This window comes from Calonectris borealis, chromosome 18, assembly GCF_964195595.1.
Source record: "Calonectris borealis chromosome 18, bCalBor7.hap1.2, whole genome shotgun sequence".
NCBI lineage: Eukaryota > Metazoa > Chordata > Aves > Procellariiformes > Procellariidae > Calonectris > Calonectris borealis.
Window position 1 is genome coordinate 862,317 of NC_134329.1, and position 27,251 is coordinate 889,567.

Below are 27,251 nucleotides of genomic sequence, written 5' to 3' on the forward strand. Positions count from 1 at the left end.
AGGCATTCTTGTGCAGGATGCTCCTCTCCCCTACAGCTCTGACTGCGAGTGCAGACATAAATGAGCTTCATCGCCTTCTGTCAATCTCACTGGCACCCACCTGCAGCTGTGGGCTTGGGATGCCTCTGAAAATCAGGCCAGCAAGGAATAAACTCCAAATAATTCATGGTAGCTTAAGGGTGAAGCCTGTCTATGCTTCTGCCAACAGGGGTGAAAGAGAGATTTAGGAGCCAAGACTGAGTCAGAAAGCGCTGTGGTCCATGCTGGCTGGCTTTCTGGCTTTCAACAGCCACCCCAAGTGATGTACTGTTGTTAGGTGGTGGGGAGTGGGGGTGCAGTTTCTGCGTCTGAGCCCAGATGCAGCCAGCAGTGCAAGGATCCTAAGGGAGCAAGCAGAGGATGGCATGAGCTTATTGCCTGAGCACACAGCAGGGAAGAGAGTCCTTTTTCCTCATCCCTCCTCAGTGGAGCATTTCTGATTTTTAATTCCCAGATGTGTCATGTCAAATACAAAAGCAGTCCTCTGAGCAGGGACTGAAATAGACCTTCTCCCTTCTGCTCTCTGTCCTGGTCTCAGGTTCATCTCCTGCCTCATTCTTTGCAAGCTTTTCTTGTATTTGTCATGCCAGACCCATGCTCAACACATTTCATTTTTCAGTTCTTCCTGCTAAGGTTACTGATCCAGCCCTTCAGTATGCTTATCGCTTCCTCTTGAATCCACTTGGATGTGGTTATGATCCGGAGAGTTCAGATGCCTGAAGTTGCCCCCCTTTCTCTGGAGTCTCCCACCAACCATTGAGATGCTGCTTAGTGATGCACAAGTACAGCTTTAAGCTTGTGAATTTGGCAGTGAGGTGCAGGTAGACACGTTCAAGTTACATAGGTCTATGAAGGAGCCTCTCCTTGTGCTCTGATGCTCCTACGTCATCATCATCATTATGAATTGATGCCACTAGTGTCTTTTGCTAGAAACTGATGATTTTTAACCTGCGTGGGATCTGACAGCTCTGCTCCCAGGATATATGTGCCTTGGACCAGCCCTGAGTGGTTGCTGAGGAATGGCTCTTCTCTCTGGGCAGATGTGCGGGGCCACCACTTTGCTGAGGGAGCTCACCAGTTTTCAGAGCCTGGCCAGTCTACAGAGTCTGTGTGAAAAGCATCATTTTGTGACATTGTAATGAGAGCTTCAGCTGATCGTCTTAAGAGAGATGTTATTGGTTGTTAAAAGATCACAGTTTATACACAGGGGCTTTGCTTTCCACCCTTTTAAATAGTCTTTCCGTTTTCCTAGGATCTCTCTCATCCTCTGTCCACTAACTCACTGTTGTTAAAGGTGTCTAAAAATACATAGTACTCTTTATATGCAAGGATATCTCAATTTACTTCTTCATTTTTGCTTAGGTAGGCAGTCCATCAACATCTGCTTTTGCTTGGAAAGTGTTGTGTTTGGCCACCCTCTCTAACTCAGTTCTTCCAGAGTCCAGATTGCCATACCAGTGCTGTGAATGTGATGGGATGGCACTGGACCTGGTTGTTTCCAGTCAGCCTGGATTTCTGGAGCTATGTAAACGCTTCTTGTAGTCTAAAGTTGTTTTCTCTTTCTAATGTCAGAGTCACTGGAGAGGTCATGCTCTAAAATGTCAGACTATTTGTACTTTCTTTTGGGGATAACGGGTCAGTGACTTCATCTGAAGTTCAGCTCAGACCATTTCTCTTAAAGGTTGGTCCTTCTTGATGTCACGTCGGTGCATTCATTAGTTCAAATTTCACGCAAATATGATTTGAAATGTTCTTAATGATCTTAGACAAAGCTATGGTACCTTTTCTCGACTTTGCATATTATTTCAGATAGTCCACAGAGACGGGGTGATTGATGGTAAATTTACACTGAGGTCCAGCTGACCTATTACAAGAAGGGTGGGTGAAGCAAATGCAGAAAAGCCAGAGGTGATGATGTGCCCCTTTAGAGGATATGTCACTGGTGTGGAAGGCCGGTGGGATCTTCTGCTCCATCAAAACCAATTCAATATCTTCTTTAAAGTACCACACATTCTCAGTATCTTCCATATCCACCAACACAGAACTAAATTGAAGCCTTTTGGTCTATCCCTATTATCCTGAGTGTTTCTTCTCTCAGATTAGGTAGTTTATAACTAGCTCATAAGTTAAAAATGCTGATTTCATGCCTCTTGTATTTCATTTGTCTTCTCTGCTGAATTGCTTGTGTCTGCATGTGATCTGATCAGTGGTTACACAATCTATATTCAAATGAGTGGTCTGTAGCTGACAACCATTTATATACATATATGTTTATTTTTTTAAATCAGTACCCTACATCACCTATTTATTAATTTCTGCAAGGCCGTGCAAGCCTCAGATGCACCAAAGCTTACAAGCATCTTAGCAGAAACCTTATGTGTCTCTTGTTGCAAGTGCTTTTCAATTCTCTCTTTCTCTTTCTCATTTAGATTTTCTTCTCAGTCTCTTGTCTCTTGTAAATCTCTTTCAGCCATGGGCTTCCCTCATATTGTTGTGATTATCAGGAATAGCTGAACTCCCCTCCAGGCGTGAGGGCTCCTGTGGTTCTGGAAGCTGTGGGTATGCTCCTCATGACATGCAGAAATTATTTTGCCATTGTTAAAGAAATTGCTTTGGTTTTGTGCATTAATGCTACTATCAAGCCTTAACTTTTTTTTTCAGAGATTGCCATGTTGCCTTGTCTCTGTTCTTCAGTAGCTGTTTTAAGTAGGCAGACTTCCATATTTGCCTTGAATATCTTCTCCCTCTTTTTTGAAGTTACTCCCTCTAGAAATGGTTTTAAGTACACTTAGTCTCCCTCTTTCTCAAAGAGTTTTGTCTCACATTTGCTTCCCCTCTGGAGAGAAATTTCTTGTGTGTCACAGGCCCTGACTTTCATTGCTGTTATTTCACAGACCACTCGGACTGCAGCTGGTTTAAGTTGGCAAATTTCAGTGAAGTTCTGACTCGTGTGCAAAGCAGAGCTGGGGGGGGACTTGTATTACTATCTGTCATGGCCTGGGAGTATTTATACCTCTAAAAGGTGATATTTTGATGTCCCTTTTTCTCCAAACATTTTCTCCTGAAAAATTTATTTTTGTGGAGCCCCAGATGTCCTTCCCTTCCCTTGCATAAGGATGGTGAAAAGGAGGCCCAATAACATTGACCTGTGGTGCTGTGCTGGTCTGAGTGATGTTTTTACATCCAGATGCTCTGTTCCAATCTAATGTAGAAATTGAGCTGGGACTATTTTGTCCAAAACTTTCTGGTTTTATTTTTTTTCCAGCTCTTTGCAAACAACCTACCTAGGGTTGACCTGGTGTGTGTTTGGTTCACTGGCTCTCTGCAGCTCTGTCTTCATGTGGGTACCAACCTGACTACATGGAGTAGCCTGCCATTGCACAGCTCATTTCTGAGGTTCAAATTTGAAATAGAGAGGACGGACAGCATGTTTTCCCCTGCGGTCTTTCCATATCTCCTTGTTGATGAGCCTTGCTATAATGCCTCATACGGCAGTTGCTCCTCCTTCAGCTACACTGCTTCATCCTGTATTTTCCCAGGATTCTGCAGCCCTTAGGACAGACAATTAAGACATTTCAACCTATGCACAGAGCTGGTCCTCCAAGTTCACCTGTGGATAATGCTCCTTCTCTCACCACTTCCATAAGTTTCTTGGTGTTTTGGTTAAGCAAGAACATCAGAACCTAAGAGCTGTTGTAACGGCGATCAATAATAACAATTGTATTCTTTCTGATAGTCTCTAGGAGCCCCAGGCAAGAACTAACATTTGGCAATGCAAGCACAGAGCAAAAATTCACTCCCAAGTAAACCACCTTCCCTTCACTCATTATCAGCCATCATCTTGCAGCTCTCTGGCAGCTCCTCAGATATGGCTCTTTTATCTATAGTCTTTCACCTTCACACTGATTAGTTGGAAGGCTGATCATTTTCCCCAGAAGTAGCTGCATTTTTCTAGCCTGTATCAATCTGCCATTTTTTTTTCCACAACCCTCCCTGTCATTTATCTATCCCCACTAATGCTGAAAGCTTCTCCAGCTCAGTAGGGGCAAATTTAATTAACCTGCTATTTTCTCCCATTCTCATCTAGATCATTAATGAGAGTGCCTAATGAGTCTGGGTCTAACAGTGGTCCCAATGGCCTATCACAGCACACGTCCTCCTCTCGATATATCAACCAGTTAACATTAAGCTTCAGTTGGGATCTTTCAACCAGTAGTAGTCATTCCTCCAGTCCAGTATGAATTGCTGTTTCATGTAATGTGTCAGGAGTGAGCTGGTCGATGCTGTAGTGTGTGTCGTCCATCTGCTTGCCTTGCCCAGCCAACTGGAGGTGAAGGTGCAGGTCTCTGCCTCAAGTCAGGCATTGGGGGGATATGACAACCAGGTCTCTCACCACATTAGGCTTATGGGTGAAACGGTTATACACCAATGGGCACGCCTGCAAGCCTCTCCATACTCAGTTGGCCAAGCAAACCCCTGCATGCTGAGGTCCACCAACACCTGGAGGTGGCAGCGTGCACCCTCACGCTGGTAGGTGGCAAGAAAATTTATGTGCCATTGGCTTCGCAGGCAGCTGAGTTTGAGAACTGCTGTGGCAGTTGCATGTTAGGTGCTGACAGCTATGGGGGAGGTTTGCCACTGCAAGAGCTCCCCTTGTCCCAGCAACTGGCCACTGTTGTTTCACTCATCTTGCTGCTCTCCGACCAGCCGGAGATGAGGGGATGCTGCTCTGTGGGAACCGGCCACAGTCCCAGGGAAGATGAACAGGAGGACATCGAACTTGTTTGTTTTTAATTTAGGCAGCAATTTTGAGCAAACCCAGCCATCAGACACCCCCACCCCCTACCCCGTCACAGGAAGCCCCAGAGGGACCTTCCAAATCTAGGATTAGCCGGTTCCCTGATAATAGCCTCTGGGCACCAGCAACTAACACGAGGGCTAAGAGGCATGCGTCACCTTCAGCAGGATTTAAACACGTAAGAGGAGAGGAGAAAGAAATAGCTGCTGGATTTTAACATTAGCAAATGTCAAACCATACATTTGGGAATGGAAAAAACATACGGTGACCTCTAGACTGCCGGGAAAAGAGCTGGAATATTTTGATAGTAAAGGGGATTTAGGGATTCAGAAAGCATTATCTTAAGGATGCGGGACACATGGTGGCTTCAGCAGGGGGATGCTATCACCTGCGAAGAATAAAGATCCAGAAGGTATCTTATCAGTGCAAGACCTATGTGAAGTCACCAGCCGAAGCCACCAGCTGAACCCAGCAGCACACATGGCTGGAGACACAGGGAGCATGGATGCCTCCGGGGCAGGACACAGACCTCCCCGGCAGCTGGACCCTGCAGAAGTACAAAGTAGTGAAGCACAAAGCTTTGCTCAGGGCAGAGGAAGACTTAGGTTTGTGGCAGTGTGAAGAAGAAAGGCTACTCTGTGGTGATAGCTAGGAGAGGGATGCAGGCAGGAGATGCTTCGTATACACATCAGCAGAGACCAGGATAAAAGCGGTGCAAGGTCAAGAAGAGATTGCCCCCCTTTGGAAACAGCACAGGCTTGGTCCTTGAAGCACTGGGAAGACACCCTTCCTTGAGGTGACATTTTATCCGTCAGTGCAGAATTTGTCTACAATTCCCTTTGTTGTCAACCTGATTTGCTCTGTGTGCTTTCCCTGGTTGCTTGGTGTGTCAGGATGCTGTTGCTTGTTACACGATGCTACTGGATGGTGCCAGTTTGACCAAGCTGTCCAACAATGGAAGCTATTTTGGACTGTTTTCTCAGCAAAAGGTGGGGGTGAAGGGGATGTCACCCTGTCACAAACCTAAGTCTTCCTCTGCCCTGAGCAAAGCCTTGTGCTTCCCTTTGCTCACCATTTTGTACTTCTGCAGGGTCCAGATAACATCTTAGAAGGAAAATAGCAAGGCAGAGGCCAAGGGTGGTGAAGCAGAAATGGCAGCATCTAAATTCTGACTTTCATGAGGATGTAAGTAGTAATGCAGGAGCCTTTCTAACTCTCTGTAATCAAGGTGAGATTGTCCAAGTTCGCTTAATGCTACATCTCTGAAAAAATCTCTAGGGAAGGCAGAGACAGAGGCACCAGCAGAAAAGGACAATCTGAAATTCCTAGCTTTACTTTGAAGTATTTGTGGTTTCCCTATGTGAGATCCCTGGCCTGATTCCCCACACAAGGCTGGAGGGGGTTTGCTGGGCTGAGATGGTTTGCTGGGCAGATTTTGTGGAGTTTTGGTTTCGGGAGGTGAGAGTACTGTAGAGGTTTGTATGCCAAGGCTGGCACAAAGCACGCTTTTTTGAAACGTGTTGTCTGGGCAGTGCCCGCTGGAACCGGCAGGGTTTGCTTTCCTTGTCCTTGCTCCTGTCAGAAGTTGCGCAAGCTATTTCCCCGGAGAAAGGAGAGTTTGCTTCCTCTTTGGCAGAGAAAAGAGAGCAGGGGAAAACGAGGAGTAATTTTTTCTGTCTTCAAACCCACAAGATTTACTTTTATCTTTCCTTGGCTTGCATCAAGTGTGAGAAATCCCGAAGAAAGTAACAGTGAATATGCTGGGATGAGCTTTTTCCAAGCTGTAAGAGATGGGATATTCTGCTTGTAAATGTATATATTTCCTATCAGGTGCTGTTTTGGTGCCTGATCTTATTGCTCTTAACCTCAGGGGTATCCTGCAGAATTGAGCTTCCCAGGTGCATTTTTGTGATTCTGATGTAATTTCTATTCATATTTTGACCAATTTCTTCCTTTTTTCACTTCAGTTAATTCCTTTGATGACATGATTCCTATTTCCCCCAAATCAGCAGTTGGTCCTTGGTCTCCCTCCCAGTGCTGAAGGAGGTGAATTAAACAAATAAAGATGGCAAATGAAATGGAAAAAAAGTTCACTTCGTAACATGAAATATTAATAGCCACTTAGTATTAGGGGAAATTAGCCCTGCTGCACTAAAACTGCTCTGCATGGAGTGACTGAACTGCAGGCTGTGAAGTCTGTGTCCCCGTGGAGATTTGCAGGTCCTGGCTATAGGATGAAGATTGCCTTCAATAAGCTTCATGGTTTGGTTCTTTTAATTAAGTAATATGCTTCAGGGGCTGAAGCAGAGTGTGTTGCTACAACACCCCTTTCTCAGACAAGGCCAGCAGTGGGACAGCAATGCCTACCTTGCCTGCTGTGGAAAGTAAGGAAAGGTTGTTGGTTGACAGGGCGGTGGTAGAGTGACATGAATACCCACCCGGTCCTGGAGAAAAACAAGTCTCATGGAGTCAGTGCTAAGGAAATCTTTTATTTTCTCTGAAGTGGTCCTGAGTGCTTAAGCAACTTGCCTGTGGAGGCTGTGAAGTAGCATCTCCGGAGAGGGATGCCCAGCTGAGGTGAGACACCATCCATCAGGAGTGGTTTATGGAGAGTGACAGCAATCCAGCGTGGATGGATGTGCAAGCCTCTTCCTAAGGACTGTGCATGGCAGCGCTGTCAAAATTAGCTGACAAGGTCCCAGTTCCAATTTGTTATAAATCAGAAAACCAGGGCAGTCCCAGAGGCAGGAAAGGCCAGTGCCCACCACTGGTTTAAAGCAGCAAGTGGGAAAGCCCAGAAGGTAAGGATAAGCTGGTCAGTTCGATCTCAGTGCTGCAGGAGAAAGAGGAAATGTTAACATAGCTAAAAATCAAAGGCATAGAAATACCATCAATTTCAACTGGTAGATTTCCCAGAAAGTATTCTTAAATCCAGTTGAGTTCTCAATTTTTTCTGATATTGCTTTTAAAGATATTGCTGTCACTATTATTTACTAATCATATTGCCACAATGCCAACAAGCCCCAGGCACGGACTAATGTCCTGGTATATTAGATGTGGACAAAAAAAACCCCAGTCTCTGCTCATGTATCTGGATTTTCATAATATATTTAGACTTATGTCAGGCACTTGATTTACTTGGTCGAAAATATACTCTCTATTGAATCAATGGACAGTTATTAAATGGTTTAAGAAACAAGCAGCTAAAAGCTCTCAAAATGCGATTGTTGTTGGAGGATCATTGCCGAACAAGCTGCTTGCACGGTAGCTTTGCAGAATTCAGCTTTCACCCCAATGTATTTCACTATTTTCATGAATGATCTGGAAAATATGTATAAATTAGTTGCCCATAAAGTTTGCAGCTGACTCAAATTTTGCCATGCTAAATAATGATGAAGGTAAGTCTCTAATGCAGAGCAATTGCAATTGCTTGGTAGACTCGCAACAGTGAAACAACATGAATTTTAATACAGCTAAATGCTCGGTCATCCATCTCCGAGCGCAGAATGTAGGCCACTCCGTCAGGCTGGGAGACTGCCTGCTCGAGGGCAGCGACTCTAAAATTGATTTAAGGGCCATGGTGGATAACAGGTGATTATGAACATTTAATGTCCTGTAGTGATGAAATGGATGAACATGATCTCCAGATAAAGAGGGGAAGCTGAAGTCTGAATAGGGAGTTTTTATCCACCTTGATTAAAAAGCAGGAAGGTGCTGTAATCTACTGTAGCTGTAATGAGACCCAAAGGCTGGAAGTTGAACCGAGGGCTTTCGGCATGGAAATCTGGTGCAAATTTCTGGTGGTATCCTATGGGGTCTCTGAACTCAGGGTGGATATCTGTTGTAAGAGAGGTGGACAGCTCAGCCAGGCACCAGGGGCTGCTGCCTTCAATGAGGTTCAAGCCTTGCCTCAGCTGCAGGCTGGGATCCTTTCCCCATTGCTCGCTTCCCGGTTTCCACGCAAACAGAAAGGCGTATCATTAGCATCCTATTGTATTCTTGTTTAGCTTGGCTTCACAGAGCCTGCACATCTCAGAGAAATACGTTTATAGAGTTGTGGGTGTCGTGTTTCTTATCTGGCAAGAGTGCATGAGAGAGCTGCAGAAGGGCAGGCAAGCATGTCTAATGCTGAAACTGCAAAGGAGACAAAGCCGACAACCGATAAAGACAGCGGCAGTTGAATTTGCACACTTATTAAAAATCGGTCCCAGCTTTTATCTGGGAATGAAAGAATGAGCCATGTGAACGTAGCAGGGATGCGTGCCAGGGAGCTGGGAGGGACGCCAAGAGAGACAGGGGAAAGGAGGCAGAGGGGGAAGCATGGCTGGACTGGGCTTCTGTCCCATCGCGTGGACGGAGGGGCTAGGTGTCCAGGGGAGTGCTGAGAAATGCCCTGTGTCTGCACCACAGAGCTTGCTGTAAGGCAGCTGCGTGGTAGAGACCTTACATTTCATTGCATGGCTCTGCTACTCCACCATCCAAGGTGACAACTCATGGGGTGGTATGGAGAGCTCTGGTCATCCAGGCTCAGAAAGGAGAGCATCAAGTTGTGAGCAGGGTAGAGAAACATGACCTTCAGTCACCCGTGTCTGCTCTCATGTTTTCGTTTCTAGCTGTTCTTTGAAAAAGTAGTTGTGTTTAAAGTTGAAATTAAAATGCTCTCCCTCTCCCCATCCTACTTGTGTTGCCTGGGGCATTAGCTCCCAAGCTGTTTCTTCAGCTGCAAGAGTTGTCGGCATCCGTGCAGACAACCAAACTGAGGTCATGGGAAATTTTTGGAGCAACTTTCCCTTCCAGGCTCTTTCCTAGAATTTCCTAGAACTCCACATTATCTGCAGATGCTGGGTCTGTAAGCAAAAGCTGAAATAAGTGTCATTTTAGAGGAAAAACAAGAAAAATGCTGCCTGGTGCAATGGGACACTTCCAGTGCTGAAGATGTGGGAGTGGGATTCGCAGCTGCCAGGTGGGGTGCCGTCCCAGATGGCTGGGGGAGAGCAGGTGTAAATGCCATCTGGAGCTTTACCTCTCCTTTCTGTGAGTCACTCGCGCAAACTGCTTTCACCAGTGCCAGGTTTGGACACGCAGGAAACTCTGCTTCCTAGTAATAATGTTTTGAAGCACTCTTGAGATACTTTGGGGTCCTTGGGAGATCTAAGTCAACTCAGGAACCAGAGTTTATTTCCTTTGGACACGTTTGTCCCTGATTTTTTACAAATATGGCACAGATAATACTAACTTCTGTAGGAGCTAGTTGTGATTCACAATGCATATTTTCTCACTTCATTCTTCACAGTGTGAGGATTGAATGGTGGCAATATCATAGATGATTCTGTTCATGCAATGTGCTGGATGCGTCCCATCCAGATAAGATGGAAATGAGGATTGTGACCACTTATGATGCCCTCACCCACTGTGCTGGGGACTGGTCACAGCTTCTTTCAATCTGCTTTCTTAGGCAACCCGGGATCTGCTAGGATTTACTGGGCTGGGTATGGATTTTAGTCATATGACACTTTGCAAAAGGCAGTGTGGCAGGGACAGCTATGGTAATACAGGCCATTGGTGGCCATGACTTGGAAAAAAGGCAGATGTGACATTTCTCCCAGGTTGTGGGGAAGGAGCCCGTTTCCTTTTCTGCGCCCTGTGCTCAGTCTGGCCAAGCTCAGCGTTGCAATAAGTGCACCACTGCGGCTCTGCGTGGTGGATTTAGGATCACAGCAGTTACTCAGACTGGTCGTCCAAGATGAATGCAGGACAGGTGGGTTTGGAGAGTTCAACTTGTACCTGCAGGCTGTCATGGATGTCTGTCTATCCTTGTTCTGCTGGCTCTCCTGCAGCAAGCCTACAGCCTTCCTGCCCATCCTCTTCCTTTTCCCTCCTTCGTGCTCATTATTCCAAGGGATGCCATAGGTGCTCCAAATGCTCATTCCAGGCCATGTGCTTTCACTTTCCCTTTGGGCACTGGGCATTTTCTGCCCACACCTCTTGCCTCTCATCTGACTTCCACATCAGATATTTGCCTTGGACTCCTGCCTTTGTCACAGGCAGTCCCCGACACTGGATATCTGCATGAGAGTTTTGCCTCTCCTCGAGCTCTTGCCATAGTATTTGGTAACTGGCACGGTATCATGTCAAACTCACCTGCCCAGAGCCAGATCCCTACAAATACCACATGCTGTACTGGGTACAGAGGCTGATGCTGAGATTGGCCTGGGGGAAGCTGTGGTGCAGGGACCTTTGCGCTGTCACAGTCATGGAGGGGACACTAGAGAGGGCCAGGAGCAAGGCTTTGTGTTATGTCTTTAGGAGAACTGAGCATGGCCATGGTTATTCCAGCGTTAAGCAACCGTACATGATCACATCCTGAAAGGGGACACATTTCTGCATATAGCGGGGAAACCAGCTCGCCTCTGAGGAAGAAGAAAGGAATACTGGGAGAGCTTGCATGAGCCAGCAGCATCTGGGACCTACACTATCTGCATGGAAAGGACCAGGGTTGAACGGTGTCAGGCCCAGCCCTGAATGGTATAAACCCACATACGAGGCCTCTTCTACGGTTCTCCATATTTTTACTTTAAGGTCATAAGCTTTTCCCTTTTCCCTTCCGGATATGGGATAGATGGTTGGAAATAGGATAGGTGGAAAACAGACATATTTATTACATCTCACACGAGAAGCTGAAAATTCTGCTGCTGATAGAATTGGCAGAGACTTAGTCCCACCAGGTGAGGTGGCAGAGCATAGAGCTGGCAAGAGCACTCATTGAAGCATGGCCTAGGATATCCATAGGATTTTCCTATACCTATCCATAGGAAGCATGATAACTAGGTCAGCTTTTTAAAGCCTAAGGGAATAACCTCATATCAAAGATATGAGCAAAGTTTATTCCTCTTTTTATGTAAACCATTTTAAGGAGCATCTTTAACCTGTGTTGATAAGTTGGGATTACCAAGTCCTTATTTCTGTGAACTATTGCTGCAGCTTGGCTGCTGGATCAGGAAGATATCACTGCTACAACCAGCTTACATTTTAAGATTTGGGCACAACAGTGAACTATGATAATATTTCTGCTTGAAGGAAAGTGGATATTTGGGCACATGATTTGTTGCAGCAAGGGGTTTCACGGTAAAATTTGTAACCACAGACTAGATGGCAGATGCAATTCAGCAATACAAAGTAATGTACACTGGCAAACAGCCCAGACCCTTACCTAAACAAACACAATGATGGGCTCTAAATGAGCTGTTGCCACTCAGCAAAGTGATCTTGGGGACTTTGTGGAGGGCTCTCTGAAAAGCTCAGTTTGATGCTGAACGATGGCAGGCAGAGTGCAGGAGCTGTAAGGGACAGAGCAGGACATCTAAACCATGTCAAGTTTAGATGCTGCACAAGTCCATGCTGCAGTTGCATCCCGGGTATTATCCTCCCACCCCAACAGTGAAGAGGAGCTGGAAGAGATGCAGAGAAGCACAGCAAAAATGTCTGGAGTAGCAGTCGTACAATGACCTAGGGCTTGGAGAAAACCTGCGAGAGTGGAAAGAAGGTTTCATAGGCTTTAAGGAGTCAGGGAAATTCTGCCTCAGGCAGGCCCTGGGCCACTGTTTGCCCGGAGCTTGGAGAAGATGCCAAGGCAACACTCACACCATTTAGTATTGCCTTTCCATCCGCATCTGCTCCTGACCACTGTGTCAGACCAGCCCAAATGGGCCCTTGTCTGACTCAGTGCAGCTCTTCTCATGTTCTCGTATTATAACGAGGGCTTTTCTCTTTCTCATTTCCTGGCCTCACAGGGCATTACTAGGCTATAATAATTGATATTAGTGTTATTGTTATACAGGGACCTAATGACTCCTGCATTTAAATCCCTTGATATTTTCCCCTGTGAAGGTTTCTCATGACCTTTTCTTTGATACTTTTTCACACCTCCATGACTTGCAGCAAGCCTTTGAAATTCAGCAGGAGGAAAACCCTCCGGCTAGAGAAGAAGCTTTTTTTTTCTTTTTTTTTTTTTTCTGCTCCTCATCAAATTCATATTCAAATTGGCTGAAATATAAACTGTTAACTATCACCTTTTCCTTTAGCTCCCTGATGTTGCTGAGGGAGTGCTGGCAAACCACCAAAAGTATAACCCTGCCCAAATGTTGTTAGGCTAAACTGACGCTGCTGCCAAAATGCTGGGAGCGCTGGAGAGCCCCTGGCAGGGATGGGGAGCTCCGCCGGCCGGGAGCTGCTTTGGCACATGCCCGTGAACGGATGGAGCTGCCCTGGTTAAGGTTTGTGCTGCACTCAGCTCACATAATGAGTCATGTAGTTCAGCCCTAAGCGATGCTGAAGAATCAGCATTCAAACCCCTCTGGAGATTTGTGAGGATGGATTCTAAGAATTGCACATGATATAACTCGCTTTTACCTTCTTCCCTTAAAAATATCCCTGCAATATTAAGTCCAAAAATCACATTAAGGGAGTATGATTTAGGTGGAAAAGAAGAACACCCAGAAGTTAGGAAATGGCACATCTATTGCCTCCATCCCCTGCCTGGATGCATTACGGAAATGACCTTTCATTTCTGACCACATATGATATTTTTTCTGCTGAAATCCTGTCTCGCTCAGAGTAGAGGCTGGGTATACCAAAAAGCAGGACTGAGGCTGTACTGCCAATGGGAATGAAGAGCACCACAGTCCCAAAGGTTAATGGATCTGAATGCAGTCCCAGAGCATGTGGGATCAGAGAGTGTACCTATAGAAGTTAGGGGTGGGCTTCTGGTGCCTAAACATTGCTGCCTGTTGCCATTTATATCACACCCAGCTCCAGCTGCTGGAAGAGCAGAGGTCTCCTAAAGTACCTGTGTCAAATCTGCCAGCACTGGTGTTGGTGTCTCAGACTCTTGAGGGTGTCTAAAAGAGAATTAGCCACCTTTTTTAGGCAGATGGGATTCGGCACTGGAACAAGACATAGGTGTTTTGGTGTGAGCTGGGACTCTGAGCTGCAGCAACAGCCCATGGAGATGGAGCTGCCCCAGTCAGCCGAGCCTGGAGAGCAGTTCAGCAGCCCGGGGCAGACACGGAGCTGTGGTCAGCTCGCTCGTTCCAGTGGCCACACTGACTATTCGCCTTGACAGGCGTGCCTGACACCCCAACATCCCCATGCAGCTGCAGATATGCCACAGGACCTGCAGCAGCCCCTAAATTTTCTGCTGCAGCTGGCTGCCAGGCAGTTGCCTGAGGATGCTTGCACGGCAGTGGGCGCCTGCGTGCCGAGACCTGCTCTGTTTGTACCCGCTCCGGGGCCTCAGTTACCCAGAGTTGTAACACTGGTTGCTTCTTCCAGATGCTTGAGCGGTGGCAGAGCATCACTCCTCTCTTCTTCTTCTCACCCTAAAGCCACTCCAGCTGCACCATCATGAACCAGCCTTCCTCTCTGCAGTGGAGGGAGGAAGCAGCAGAAGGGAGAGAAACTCCAGCCTGGGGTGAGGCTCATCCAAACCAATTCTTCCTCATTCACCTCTCAATTCACCTTTGACTTGAAATGCATAAAGGTGCTGCCCTCTTCCTTTTGGCGCACACACACTCACACACATAGACCCATCTTTGGCCACAGGACAAAGCGGGAGACACTTGAGCTGCTTTGCAGAGTGTCTTTCAAAGCCATGTGCTGAATTTCAAACACTATCGGTTCGGAACAGGGAATTAAGCAGCTATAGTGTCTCCGTACTATAAACAAAGGCAAGGTGCTGTGTGCATCAGCAAAAGGCTTTGTATTGTAAAGTACTCCCTTTATGTCCAACCAGGAGAGAATTCAAATTATTATTGACCCTCCACTGTAGGAAAGCCGCATTATAATATCTCCAAATCAATAGAGACAAGTTCAGAGCGGCAGAGAAAGGCCACGGCTCTGCAAACTGCAGAAAATTGCATTTTGCTTTGGCCTCTTAAAAAGTTTGCAAAGCATCTATTAGAGGCCCCCGGAGCCTTTTCTTTCTAATTGCCATGTTTGACAATGCGATCGCACAGGGGACTAGCGGAAAGACAGATAATGGACCCACTTTAATTGCTTCCCAGTTCCATGAGTCATAACACTTCTGAGATGGCAAAGGGGAAGTGCGGCAGTTTGACTGAAGGAGGTTTCTGGCTTTTAAGAAAGCTCTGGAGGAACAAATGCTGAACTCAAAGCCAAAGTCTTGGAGGGACTGAAGGTTCCAGGTACTGGATTTTCTTTCATCTTTTGCTTTTGACTGGAACTATCCAGTTAAGTTTTAATCATGTTCTGGAAGGGGTAGGAATGGTTTCTCATCTAAGAGATGAAGGAATGGATGTCACACCAAGACCCTTTTTCTCAGGAATGGGCACTAAGGTTGAGTCCTGCAGGTGGAAGAGTCCAGCAGGTGGTGAAGGGTCCAGCGTCAATCAGTCGGCAGTGGTGGTGGGAGCACACTGCATATGCAGAGCTCTGGATGGATTTATCTGGCAGGTCGAGGGAAGGACGCTGTAGTTCCCCATTGGGACCTGGATTTGGCACGTATTTCTGGGAACGGATATGCAGTGGACCTTCTGACCTCCCTCCTCCCTGTGACAGTGAATATCTCCTGTACTTCTGGCCTAAGGGCAGGGTGTGTTTTTCCTGGAAAAGGAAGGAGCCCACAGCCAGAGCTCCAGGAAAACAAACTATGGTGTTTGCATGTGCCAGCCAGGCTGCGGAGTAGCTGGGCTCTTTCTGCCCAGGTCCTCTGGATTCTTGTTGTCATCTGCCTTCAACCAGGGCTTTGACCTTTCTGCTCAGGGCAGCACCCACTGGGACCCCTCAGCATCATGGATACTTGGTGCGTCCCAAGAGGAGCAGAAGCCCATGACACTCTCACTATTCCTGGAAATTTTTAAGCTGTGTTTGTGTGATCTTTGCCTGGCCACCCTCTGAAGGTCTTCATCCTTCTCCTCTGCTTTGTGCCAAGGGAAACAAGCTGCAGCGTGGTGTACAGGGCAGCAATACAGTCTCTGGGCACTGCCAGGACGTGTCCCAGCCTCTCTGGGGATGGACTGGTTTGCCTGGGTGCTGCCTTCACCTCAGCTGAACAAGCCCTGGGACATGGTGGTTGTGAAGGAGGGGAAGAGGATGGAAAGGAGGAGGTCATCAAAAAGGGGGAGGAACAAGGGGAGGTGGAGAGGAGAACAGAAGAAGGTGGAGCACCTGGTTTTGTGCCAGGGTGCCCAGCTGATAGGTGTTGGGGTGCCTGGTTCCTCTGCCCAGTTCTGCAATGCAGTCCTCAGATCAGTGCTCCAGCTCCTTCCTCTGCGTTATGGCCCCAGCTCCATGCTAGAGCACGAGGCTCGGTGAGGTGATGCTCCACACCATGCTGCAGTGCTCAGCTCAGCATAAAGGGGCTAGGGTCTGTGCTTTGTGTCATGACATTGGGCCCCAAAACACATGCCTGTTTCCAACTGATGGGCTCCAACCCCGGCGGCACAGGGCAGTGATACAGTTGGCCTGTCTCGATCTTGCAGGACTTGGTCTAGAGTAAGAGATTACCTGAAAATGTGGGGGTATATTCCAGGCAGACATGAACAAGCTCTGTTGTGCTTCAAACTATCCTAAAACTGTGTGGCTGTGTTAAAGTGGCTTGATACCAGGTCTTAGCAACCTTCCTGTCCCAGGACCCTGCCTTGTGCTTATCCCTGTCCTAAAGTAGTCACTTGGCACCTGATCAGAAAAAGCAAGGTAATATTGCCTAGAATTGGATGGATGAAACTGTCCTGGTGCAAGGTCTGGATGGCTCATGGCACTTGGTGGCCACTATGGTCTGGGGCACACTGAGCGCAAGGCACAGTTACTGGTTGAACACCAGTGATGGAGAAGCTCCTTGCAGGAGCAGGGGAAGGCCAAGACATGGTCCCTCCAGTCTCCGCCACAGCACACCCCAGTCTGTCTCAGGAAGAAAGGGTCTGCAGCATCACCTTGACTTCCCAAGGCTGTCCGTGGACTGCACCCACACCTGCACTTGCTTCAGGCCCTGCGCTGGCCAGGGACTCTCTGATGACTGCTGGGTGCTGAGCTTTGTCATGGATCAGTCAGGACATGGTTGAGCTGCACGGCAGGAAACTAACTGGAAAAAAGCTTTGGGAGATGATTGACAGTAACTGTCTCCGGTGGAAGGAGCTAATCCGAGCAGCTCAAGAACACCAGGTCGCTAATTAAAGCACACAGGCTAGCCCTGCCTGTAATTAATTTCCCTATGCTGCTCCACTGGCAGCCAGCTATCAGTGCCACTGACTCACAGCTCCCAGCAGCCTCAGAGGCATCGGCAGTGGGAGAATAAAAGCTGTGGTTCAGAACGGAGCAGGATTTGTCCCTTCCCTTCTGCTCCTCTGTGCTGGGGAGAAGCTGTAGCGTGCCTCCAGCTCCGCACACACCCAGAGGCTGGGACAGGACCTTGCTGCCCGGCTCTGTCTATCGGAAAGGGCTGGTGGTGCACGCTCAGGGCACAAGCGATCAAGTGATCCAGAGGGTGCAGGAGCATGGCTGTCAGGAGGCGGTGGCACAGGGCAGGGCGGTATTCATATGCATGGCTTGTTCTCTGCCAGCTGCTTCATGTTCTCTCTTTCTCTCCCCATGTATACATATATTTATTATGCACTTGTCTCCCCTGACTGGAGCTGGAACAGGACCGTTGTCATTGTGATTCCTCTCCCATAGGAAAGGTTCTTTGCATTCACTCCGCTGTGAGCGTGTCACATAGTTATAAGGCATGTGGGATGCATCTGCGTTGTGGTTGGATTTTCCCCGAGTAGGCTGTAGCTCTTGCGATATTGCCAAGGCAGGGAGGAGCAGCTGGGAAGAGCCGTGGAGCCTGCAGCGGTGTCTGCAGTCCAAGCGCTGTTCTGCTGGAGCGGGTGGTGTTGCGTAGCGAGGTGAATCCCATTGCTCCAGCACCACCCCGGCCCCCATCATGTGAATCATGAAACTGAAGAAAGAGGCTTCAGAAAGTCATATTTCTCTGGCTACAGATTTTCATTATCAGCTGGAGAGGAATCGTGCTGGTCAGAGGGTTGCCAGCATTGTTTTAATTTCCCAGGAGGCTCCTCTTGGTGTGACATGTCTCCACCAGGGGATTTCAGTTGTCTCGTGTTACTTCGCTCCATACAATGGGACGTGATATGTCAAAACATGACAAGCCAGCCAGAATGTGTCATAGTACTGCGCTCAACACACTGCCTTCCAGGGATGCTCAGCAGCTAATAATATCATGCTCAAATTATCTCTGCATGCTGAGCTGTTATTTTTTCTCCCATGTGGATTGTGATATATAGGAGTCTCCCGCCTATATTGGACTGTTGGATTACCACAGATTTATTAGCTGCACACGGTGAATTATTTTGATGAGAGTGAAACTCAGGCCTGGGATCCCAGCCTGTTATTGCAGAAAAGCGACTTTCCTGCCTTGGCTTCTCCAATACCTTTGTTATTGCTTCAGTAAAGAGTTTGGTGAGATTTCCGTGTGATTTACTTCTTTATTGTTGGGGTTTGAAGTTGCCACTTCTATGCAGAGATGATGTGATTTCATTAGCTCTGTGATTGCCTTTCAGGCTTTTCTGTGAGATGCAACTGCTGTCTCCAGGATTTGGCCCCGCGGGAGCCAGCATGCTGCACCGTGCATGTGTGGCTGGAAGCAACGGGGCGCTCTCCAGTCTCCCCAGTTTGCCCCAGTCTGCATCGCTGTCTCTTTCTGCCTGACTTTTTGAGCTCTGCTATTTTACCCTAAGGTGTAATGAGGCATCAACATGCCTGAACAATGTTTTCAGTCTTTCAAGGAAGAAAAAACCTCCCACAACAGCGAAGAGGGAAAGCTGCTGTTGTCCCTGGGCTGGGGATCCCCAGTGATGGGGAGGAGCGTGTCTTTTTGCCAGAGGTGCTGTGATGAGCTGGGAAGGAGACACACGTGTTCCTGCTCACATGTGGCATTTCACAAACGGAGCCTCCCGCTGCTACAGTTGCTGCCCATTCATTTTAGCTCCCGTACGTGGTTTAGAGGAAGCAATCTAATTACTTGCTGCTAATTGCTGGTAAAGCACTGCTGAAACTGCTTCTCCTCCCCGCCTTCCCCACTGTGGGTAGGAAACAGCAGGTCTCTCTGCAGGTGTCTCAGATGGAGGTTCACGCTGACCCTTCCTCCCAGGTCCCCTTTCAGAAGATGATGCTGGCTGCACAGCTCTGCCCTTCCCTGCCCATCCTCCGGGCCCTTTCCCAAGACCAGCTGGGGCTGGTGCATTTGGTGAATCAAAATGCTTCCTTGTGATTCCTGTGCACCCCAGCTCCCGGGAAAGCGGGTGGTCATCTCCTCCATGAAAAAATGTTCCTCTCAGGGGCTCTTCAACCCCAGTGGGCTGCCTGCGTGCTTGGGATACATGAAACCTACTTCTGCCTTGCAAACTTTGAGGAATCCCTGAATCAAGCATTGCACATGATTTCCTCCAACAACAGTACTGCCCTCTGGAAAAACATGCTGTTTTCTCCTCTGCCTCAGTGGCTGCACAGATGCAAAGGGAAAAAAGGGAGAGAGGAAGGGAAGCAAGAATATGTGGCGTAAAGGTTTGACCAAAAGAAGGAAAGGATGCTCTTGGCCCCAAGACCTCTACAGGCAGGTCTGACCTGTAAGTTATTCTGGGAATCCCTCACAGTTATTTCTTACAGAAAGATCAGATCAGTCAGAAATTGTTCACGGAAAGTCACAAAAGCCACATCTCCATCTTACATTTTGAGTGCAATCTAGGGACACCTGCTTGTTCTGGAGAGTTGTTCAATGATCCCAAAAAACAAGGAGCTGGTGGCACTGCTGGAATGGGACACCGAGTTGTAGTACAACCCCATGGCTGCAGGCATCAGCCACAGCTGGGCAGATGCTTTCCCATAGGCTGAACTGTACTAAATGTGCCTGTGACAGAGACAAATGGCCCCCCAGAAGACAGCCCCTTGGCTCAGAAGTAAGCTCTTTGGAACAGGGCTTATGTTAGATGTGCATTCAGGACCCACAATACAAACACACAACCATCACTCTCTTTTTCGCCACCAAAGTGTGAAAGGCTGAAGAGGTGCTCAGACTTTGTAACTACAAGTGTATATTGATTTTAGCATTTTTAATTCTGCATTTTAATTGTTTGGCTCCCCTGGCATATGTTGTTTGTGGTTAGTGGCAACCACTTAGAAGGGTGATTTTCAGGTTCATCTATTAGTTGCAAAGGAAAGTGCTCTCTCATGACCCTGGCTAATTTGCATACTATTTTTGTTATCCTTTAGGAAGCAAACTGCTGATTTTGGTGCTTTGCTTGAACATCCAGTCAGAAGTGGAGTCTTGCCCCGGGGCGTGTGTATGCTACAGTGAACCGAAGATTACAATAAGTTGTCAGCAGCAAGGACTGACAGCAATCCCCACTGAGATACCCATCCAGAGCCAGCGCATCTTCTTGCACAACAACAAGATAACCCTTGTGAGGTCCACCAGCTTCACCTCCTGCCGCAACATGACGATTCTCTGGATCCACTCCAACAACATCAGCCTCATTGAGCCTGGAGCCTTCTATGGGCTCAACAAACTGGAGGAGTTAGATCTCAGTGACAACACGAACCTGAAATCTATCAACCCTGTCACTCTCCGGGGTCTTGTTCACCTCCACACCTTACACCTGGATCGCTGTGGGCTCCTGGAGCTCTCCACAGGGCTTTTTCGAGGGTTGTTCTCCTTGCAATACCTCTACCTTCAGGATAATAATCTTCAGAACCTGCTGGACGACACCTTCATAGATCTCGCAAACCTCACCTACCTGTTCTTGCATGGTAACAAAATCAAGAGCTTGTCAGAGAACGTCTTTCGCGGGCTAATCAACCTGGACCGGCTGCTTCTGCACCAGAACAGGGTCAGTCTGGTTCACCGCCGGTCTTTTCATGACCTTGGGAAAGTGATGACCTTGTATCTGTTTAACAACAACCTGACCGTGCTCACGGGGGAAACCATGGCTCCCCTGGTGTCCCTCCAGTACCTGCGCTTGAATGGCAACCAGTGGATCTGTGACTGCCAGGCTCGGTCTCTCTGGAATTGGTTTAAGCAGTTTAAAGGATCGTCTTCGGAGCTAGAGTGCCACCTTCCCCCCCGCTTGGCAGGGAGAGACCTCAAAAGGCTGCAGAGCGCCGACTTGGAAGGATGCGTTGACTCCTTCAACCAGATACGAACAAGCGTTTTTAGCACGAAGACCAGATCTGGTAAATTGCCAACTGGGGTCCCCCCTCTCGGTTCCCACGATGGCTCCGCGAAGTGCTGCCAGCCAGAAACAGATAAATCTTTTATTTATGAAGCTAAAGGCAAGGCAGGTCCTTCTTCCCACAGCAGCCGGCCATCTTCCAACAACCCTCTCAAGGATAAGGAGAACATGTCCAAAACCAAGTACGTTGAGACGGACCCTTCCAAAAATGGCAGCAACAAGCAGATAAACGATTCCCCCTTTGGGACCTTTCCCAGCATTGTAGACCCTCCATTGACCAAGTTGAAACCAGAGTTTCTAGAGCCTATTGAACCTTCCACAATCCCAACCAAAAAGAGGCAGGGCTGCTCTAAAAAGAACAAATCAAAGGCCCAGTGCCGCCTCACCCAGCAAGGAAACAGCTCCACGTTACAGCTCAGCCTAAGCCTTTTGATCCCCCCCCTGGTGTGGAGCTTACTGTTATTCTGCTAAAATTAACTCTTTTCCTGGGTTGATGACACTTTAATACTAGACTTTTGCTGACCTCCATAAATGTTGCAAACAAAAGCAAAACTACCATCCACCCTGAGAAAGCTTTGTTACACAAAAGTTAACTGGATGCCTTTATAAAAAAACAAAACAAAAAAGACAAACACCAAGATGTACATAATTTATTTGTTCTGAATCCTGTGAATTATACCTTTGGTCTTCGGAACTGCACTTGCCCACAAAGCAGCTTTTGCTACAGCAGATGGTAAAGAAATACGGTTTATTTACAGGAAAAAAAAAAGTGTAAGAAATGCTCCGAAAAGAATGTCTAAAATCTGTTTGTAACTTGACATCACACTGAACAATATTGCAGGTTCCCATTTGCAGAGGTAATGAATTTGATGCTGTTTTAATCCTATGTTTATGAATATTGCAGTTTTTCCGTATTCATTCCATCACGCCATGTTTACGGGCAGCATTTGTTAAAGAATGCTACCTTTTCCTTCACGAGATTGCAGTATATATAGATATGCATTTTATTTTACTTGTGTACAAGTATACAAAAAAAATATAAAATAAAGATTTCTTTTTCCTAAATGGTTGTCATCTGCACGGGGTGAAGTATGCTAACCATCTAAAAAGCTGAAAAATTGAAAGGATGTTGAGTAATCTGTGATCTGAAGGCAGGTTGAGCATTTAACATGACAGTAATAAATAAGACATACACGGCATGGTTATGAAATCTTTAACTGGTGCCAACAACGGGTTTCCTTGCATGGAACATGCTTTGCTAATGCTCCTGTTTCCCTTCGAACTGTCCCACTCATTTGCCCAACATCATTCATATTTCAGGATGCTCAGAATAGCAGGAAATATTAGCCCAGCCCCTTGGAGCTGAGGTTGCAGGTAGAGGAACATTAGTAAGCAATCCCAAGAAGTCGGGCAGCGCCATTTTTCTTCTGATATGCACAGATAACTGGACTCAGCTCTGTGATTAATGAACCAGAAGGTAGTTCCAGAGTGGAGCAGCACTTAGGCTTGGATTTAAGAAATAGGATGTATCTACCCAAACACACAGCTCCTGGCCTTGCAGCTCAGGCTGGCTGTGCTGGAGAGCTGGTGACCATTCCTGGCTGTGCCACCAGTCACAGTGCAACTGACTTCATCTTCTGTATGATGCCCATCTTTGACCTCGGGATGCTATGAAAATTAAAACATTGATGTCTGGGTGCCCCCATACTACACAGTGGGCCATAAAGCACCTGCCTCGATCTAGCTGTGCACTTCTTGTACTGCAGACAACCCCCCAGTACACTCTGCATGTACTCCAGGTTATGGCAGATTGTGCAGAGAGTTAGCGAGGAGGTTGCTTTTCCTTATCAACCTATAGATTTTCTTCTGTGCTCCTCTCTTCAGGAAGACTGTTGCGGTATTGAGGTCTATGCATGCAAGACCAGCCTGTCACATGCAGATGGCATGTAGTGTGGGCCAGAGAAGAGCAAGAGCAGCGTCATGGGTGTAACAAGGTCTTAGGAACATGCACTAGAGGACTATGTGTGCAAGTCAGGCTGAGGGTCTCCAGGCTGCACCAGCCACCGTTGGGGTTTACAACACTGGGACCGGTGCTCAGCTTCACAGAACAACCACACATGGAGGAGGGAGGGACCATTGCAAGCCAGGAGTGAAGGATATCAGCAGGGCCATGACTTAGTGCCAGCCTTGCTCTAGGCTTGGTGGTTCATGAGGAGGGAACAATGACCATGGGAAGAAGCAAGGGAGGGTGCTTGGATGGCTCACATCCCAGAGAGACTGTGATGCTGCAAGTTGGCAGCCAGCGTGGCAGTATCTGAAGCCCACCTGCAACAACTTCATGGGGTGTTGCTGGGTACTTTCTACCTCTGCCACAGCCAGTTTCCACCTGTGTGAATGACAGGGAGGGCAATGCCCAAACTGTTGCATTTGTGATCTGTCTCCTCCAAATCCATCACTGGGACTGCCAAAAAGATGTGGCATAGACCCGTACTAGTGAACAGCTCACTCCTGGCACTGAGATGGGGACTGATCTGTCAGTACCAGCTGTATCGCTGGGCAGGAGATGCTATGCAGCATGGCCCTGGGATCCCAGTAGATCTGACTGCTGCCATCCCAGCTCCATGACCAGCCTCTGCAGAGGAGCCAGGCATGTTTCAATGCAAATACATTGTCCTGCCCGAAGGATGAAGCAAGAAGTCAGTGCCCTGTGCTGGATTCCTAAGTGCCTTGGTAAGCTAGACAGCCTTGACAATCCTGATGTCTGCACCCATGTCCAGTTTGCATGCATGCTTATCCACACACACAGATGAGTGATCAGTACGTTACCAGCTGTTTTCTGCTATACGTGCTAGGATTTGTCCCATTCATGCCAGTACTGAAGGATTTTCCAAGGTCCTGCATGCCCAAAGCAGGCTCTGTCCTCTCCTACTCATCCAAAAGCATCATTCAAACTCTTGAGGGATTCAAACCTACATCTGAAGCTGAACCACAGTAGCAGAGTACAGCTCAGCCTGGCTTGGCCACAGGGTCAGCACCACTCCAAAGTCCATAGAAAAGAAGAATTGCTGGATGCTGTGACGGGCTGCTGTGGAAACTCCCGTTTTGGTCATAGTCTCAGGGCACACCGCGTGTCTCCCTTGTACAGTAGTTAGTGAGTCTTGTGGTCAAAATGCTTGGATCAGTGCCCACAGATCTGTGGGCATGAGGAAACCAGACGAGGTGGCAAAAATCAGGATGAACCTGAAATAAAAAAAAGAAAAAAAGAGAACAGCTGCGTGTTGTGGCATTTCCCCACAGCAACTAAATGGGCTCTGAACAGAGCTGAGACCTGGGCTTGTCCATGCCCAAATCGATGTCGCAGGGAGTTTGGCTTTGATGCTCCCTGTCAGACTAGCGCATTGCTGTCACTTACGCTGAATGGACTAGGAGTCGCTTTATGCCAAGCCAGTGACACGCTTCCTGCTTTCTAGAGCTTGACTCTGCTGTGCTTTCAGTGGCTCCTAGGACTATATATTGGCCCCAAGCCCAGAAGAGTCCCTTGTGCTAATTTCCTAGATTTCCTGCTGTCCAGATGCCAATTTCTGTGTTTACAGGCATTAGAAGGCCATTTGAATGACAAATTATTGAAGAAGGAGATGCAGTGGACAGCAGGAACACCTGTAGGAAGTTGGAAGAGGCAAAGGGTGAGCTCTGGTATTGGTGAGGGTAGGGAGGGTTTGAGGACTTCCAAGGAAGGCAGTTTTGCTTCTGCTTTGTGCTTTGCTGGGGTTGGCACAAGTCTTCCAGATATTCCTAGACCTATTTTACACTCAGATGTCACTGAGTTAAATGGGATTTACCCAGCAGGGCTCAGGACCTTGTTGACTGTTCCCCATCTCATGATACTTTCTCTTCCTTTCTCACTGTGGAAGTCACAGTCAATTTTCTGCTCACATCCTTGATGCCAGGAGTGAAATCAAAAAAACAAAGTCAACAGTGAGGAGCCAGAACGGCTCTGGATGGATGAGGGTTGCCGTCCAGACTGTCCTGGCAAGAATGGACTCCCCATCACACAGCACAGAGCTGCATGTAGTGTCCCTGACACATTGTCACCATGCAGACCTTTGATAATGCAGTGCTCACTATTGAAGATGCAGTAAAAACACAGGCCTTCAAGCAATGGTGGAAAGACATTGTGTTCATGCTTACTTCTCTGACAGCATTTGCCTCCACAGGTCCACACTTATCCTTTGCTGCCAGTTCCACACTTGTCCTTGCAACAAGCAGGAACAGTACCAAAAGAGGAACACTTTATCCAGGTTTCCAGGTCCACTGTAAGCACTGCCAGGCTCCAAGCTAGCCAAGGAGATGATTATGCCCCTCCTTGTCAGGGTAACATGTGAAGTGTATTTATCCTCTGCCCCCTCCCTCCATCTTCCCATCCTTCTGCAAAGGGCAGGGAGATGGGACTGTACCTCTGCCTATGGATGGGGAAGTGGAGTCCAAAAGCCTGTGTCCTCAGGTGGTGATTTGTCCCATCCTAAATTAGGTGCCTGACACACCTGAGCCGCACTCCAGAGGTCCCTATCTCTGTCTACCATGCTGCCAAGTTGCAACATCTGACATGGATTTATATTTTACGTAAAAGTAATTTCATCAAACTGGTTTTAAAAGCTTTCTTCTTCTTTTTTAATGGATAACTCTGATTCACCGAGATCAAAACTTTTTACAGGGATGCTGTGGCTTTGTCACCGTTTCCATCAGCAAGACCTTTTCGATCAAAACCAGGGAGGAAGACAGGGGTAATGCAGTGTGAAAGAAACCCCACTAATGGCCTGGTTGGCAAGAAATCCTAGATGTTGACTGGAAAGGACTTAGATGCTCTGACACATGTAGCTCAAGCAGTTCTAGTATAAGGTGTGGTCTCCTGAGGATTCCTCACTTTCACTGTCCAGACCCTCTCCAAGCCTTCAAAAGATGAACAGTCTGGGTCTGTGCATTGAAAGTCCCTCACAGGGCTGGGTCTAAACCTCATTGCTATAGCTGCTGAATCAGCCCTGCTGGAAACACATCATCAGATGACCACGAGAGGCTGGGAGCAGGACAAGGCCAGCCAAAGCTGACCCTGTCCAGGCACTGGACCTTGGTAGCTTTGTTCTCTGCCTGCTGCACACAGCAAATTGCATTCCCAACAGTGTTTCAGGAACAGTCATTTTGCTGCACGCAAGGGAGATGCCCTGAGGGAGACAAGCTCAGGCAGAGCTAGACCCCCAGATCTCTCTTGGCTTCAGACTTCAGGAGTCTGCCACAAATGTGTTCGTGGCAGCTGCTTTCCTCCCCTCTTGCCCCTCTTTCACTGGATGTGAGAGGACATGCAAGTTTCCTTTGCCTCTCCTGCCCTTCACCTGAGACAGGGGACTCCCATTTCCAAGCTGGACCTCCAGACAGCAGCACTGTGACTCTCCAACTGCTAAAAAACATTACTCAGGTCCCCAAACAGAAATCAGCTTAAATACGTGGGGCTTCTTATTGAAGCCCATCTGAGTTCTGCTTAGCTGCATACTGTTTTTGGAGACCATGTTTCCAAGCTTTTCTCATCTGAGGATGAAGTCTCCCTACTCCTCCTCTGAGTCGGGGAACCACCAGAGAAACACCAAAGCTCACAAGACTCAGGACAGTGCTGAGAGCTGGCAATGCTCTGTCGGGGACTGGAACCTGCTTCTGGCAGTAATGCCTGCAGTTACCTGTCTGTGAGGACAAGTACCTGCTTGTAACCCTGGCCCTGGGCTGCAGGCAGATGGCATCTCTGCCCCATCCTTCCCCAAAAGCTCATGCCTGTGACTCCACAGGGCTGAGATCTCTGCTCCTAAACAGGACCTCCTAAACCTTGTGAGCCAGTGGTGTTTCCACATCTCTCTGCTCTGACATGAAGATTATCTGAGCAGCTGAGTCTTGCTACAAACAAACATGATGCATAGAAATAATAAAGGCTGGAAGGCTTTTCTAATTCAAAGCTGTGTTTCTAGATTAGTTCCCTATCATTAGACAGTGAGGAAGAAGAGCTATTGCCGTTCTGCCTCCTTCTCAAAAGCAGAAAAGGATAAAAAACCCCAGAGTCATCAAGGGATGGGGGTGGGCAAAAGAACAGAGAACAGGCAAGAGAGGCAAAGGTTTCTTAGGGATGGTATTGG

The 27,251-nt window shown here is 47.7% G+C and overlaps 1 protein-coding gene across 1 annotated transcript in view; it reads left to right on the top strand.

The window, feature by feature from the left end:
• The window catches only part of RTN4R (reticulon 4 receptor), an 80,407-nt gene extending 58,264 nt beyond the window's left edge, over nt 1-22,143 (top strand). The window contains exon 2 of the mRNA XM_075167080.1: nt 20,123-22,143. Within this exon, the coding sequence (XP_075023181.1) occupies nt 20,123-21,552 (1,430 nt within the window). The 3' untranslated portion in view covers nt 21,553-22,143. The remainder of the gene's footprint in view (nt 1-20,122) is intronic.
• Nucleotides 22,144-27,251: the final 5,108 nt, after the last annotated feature.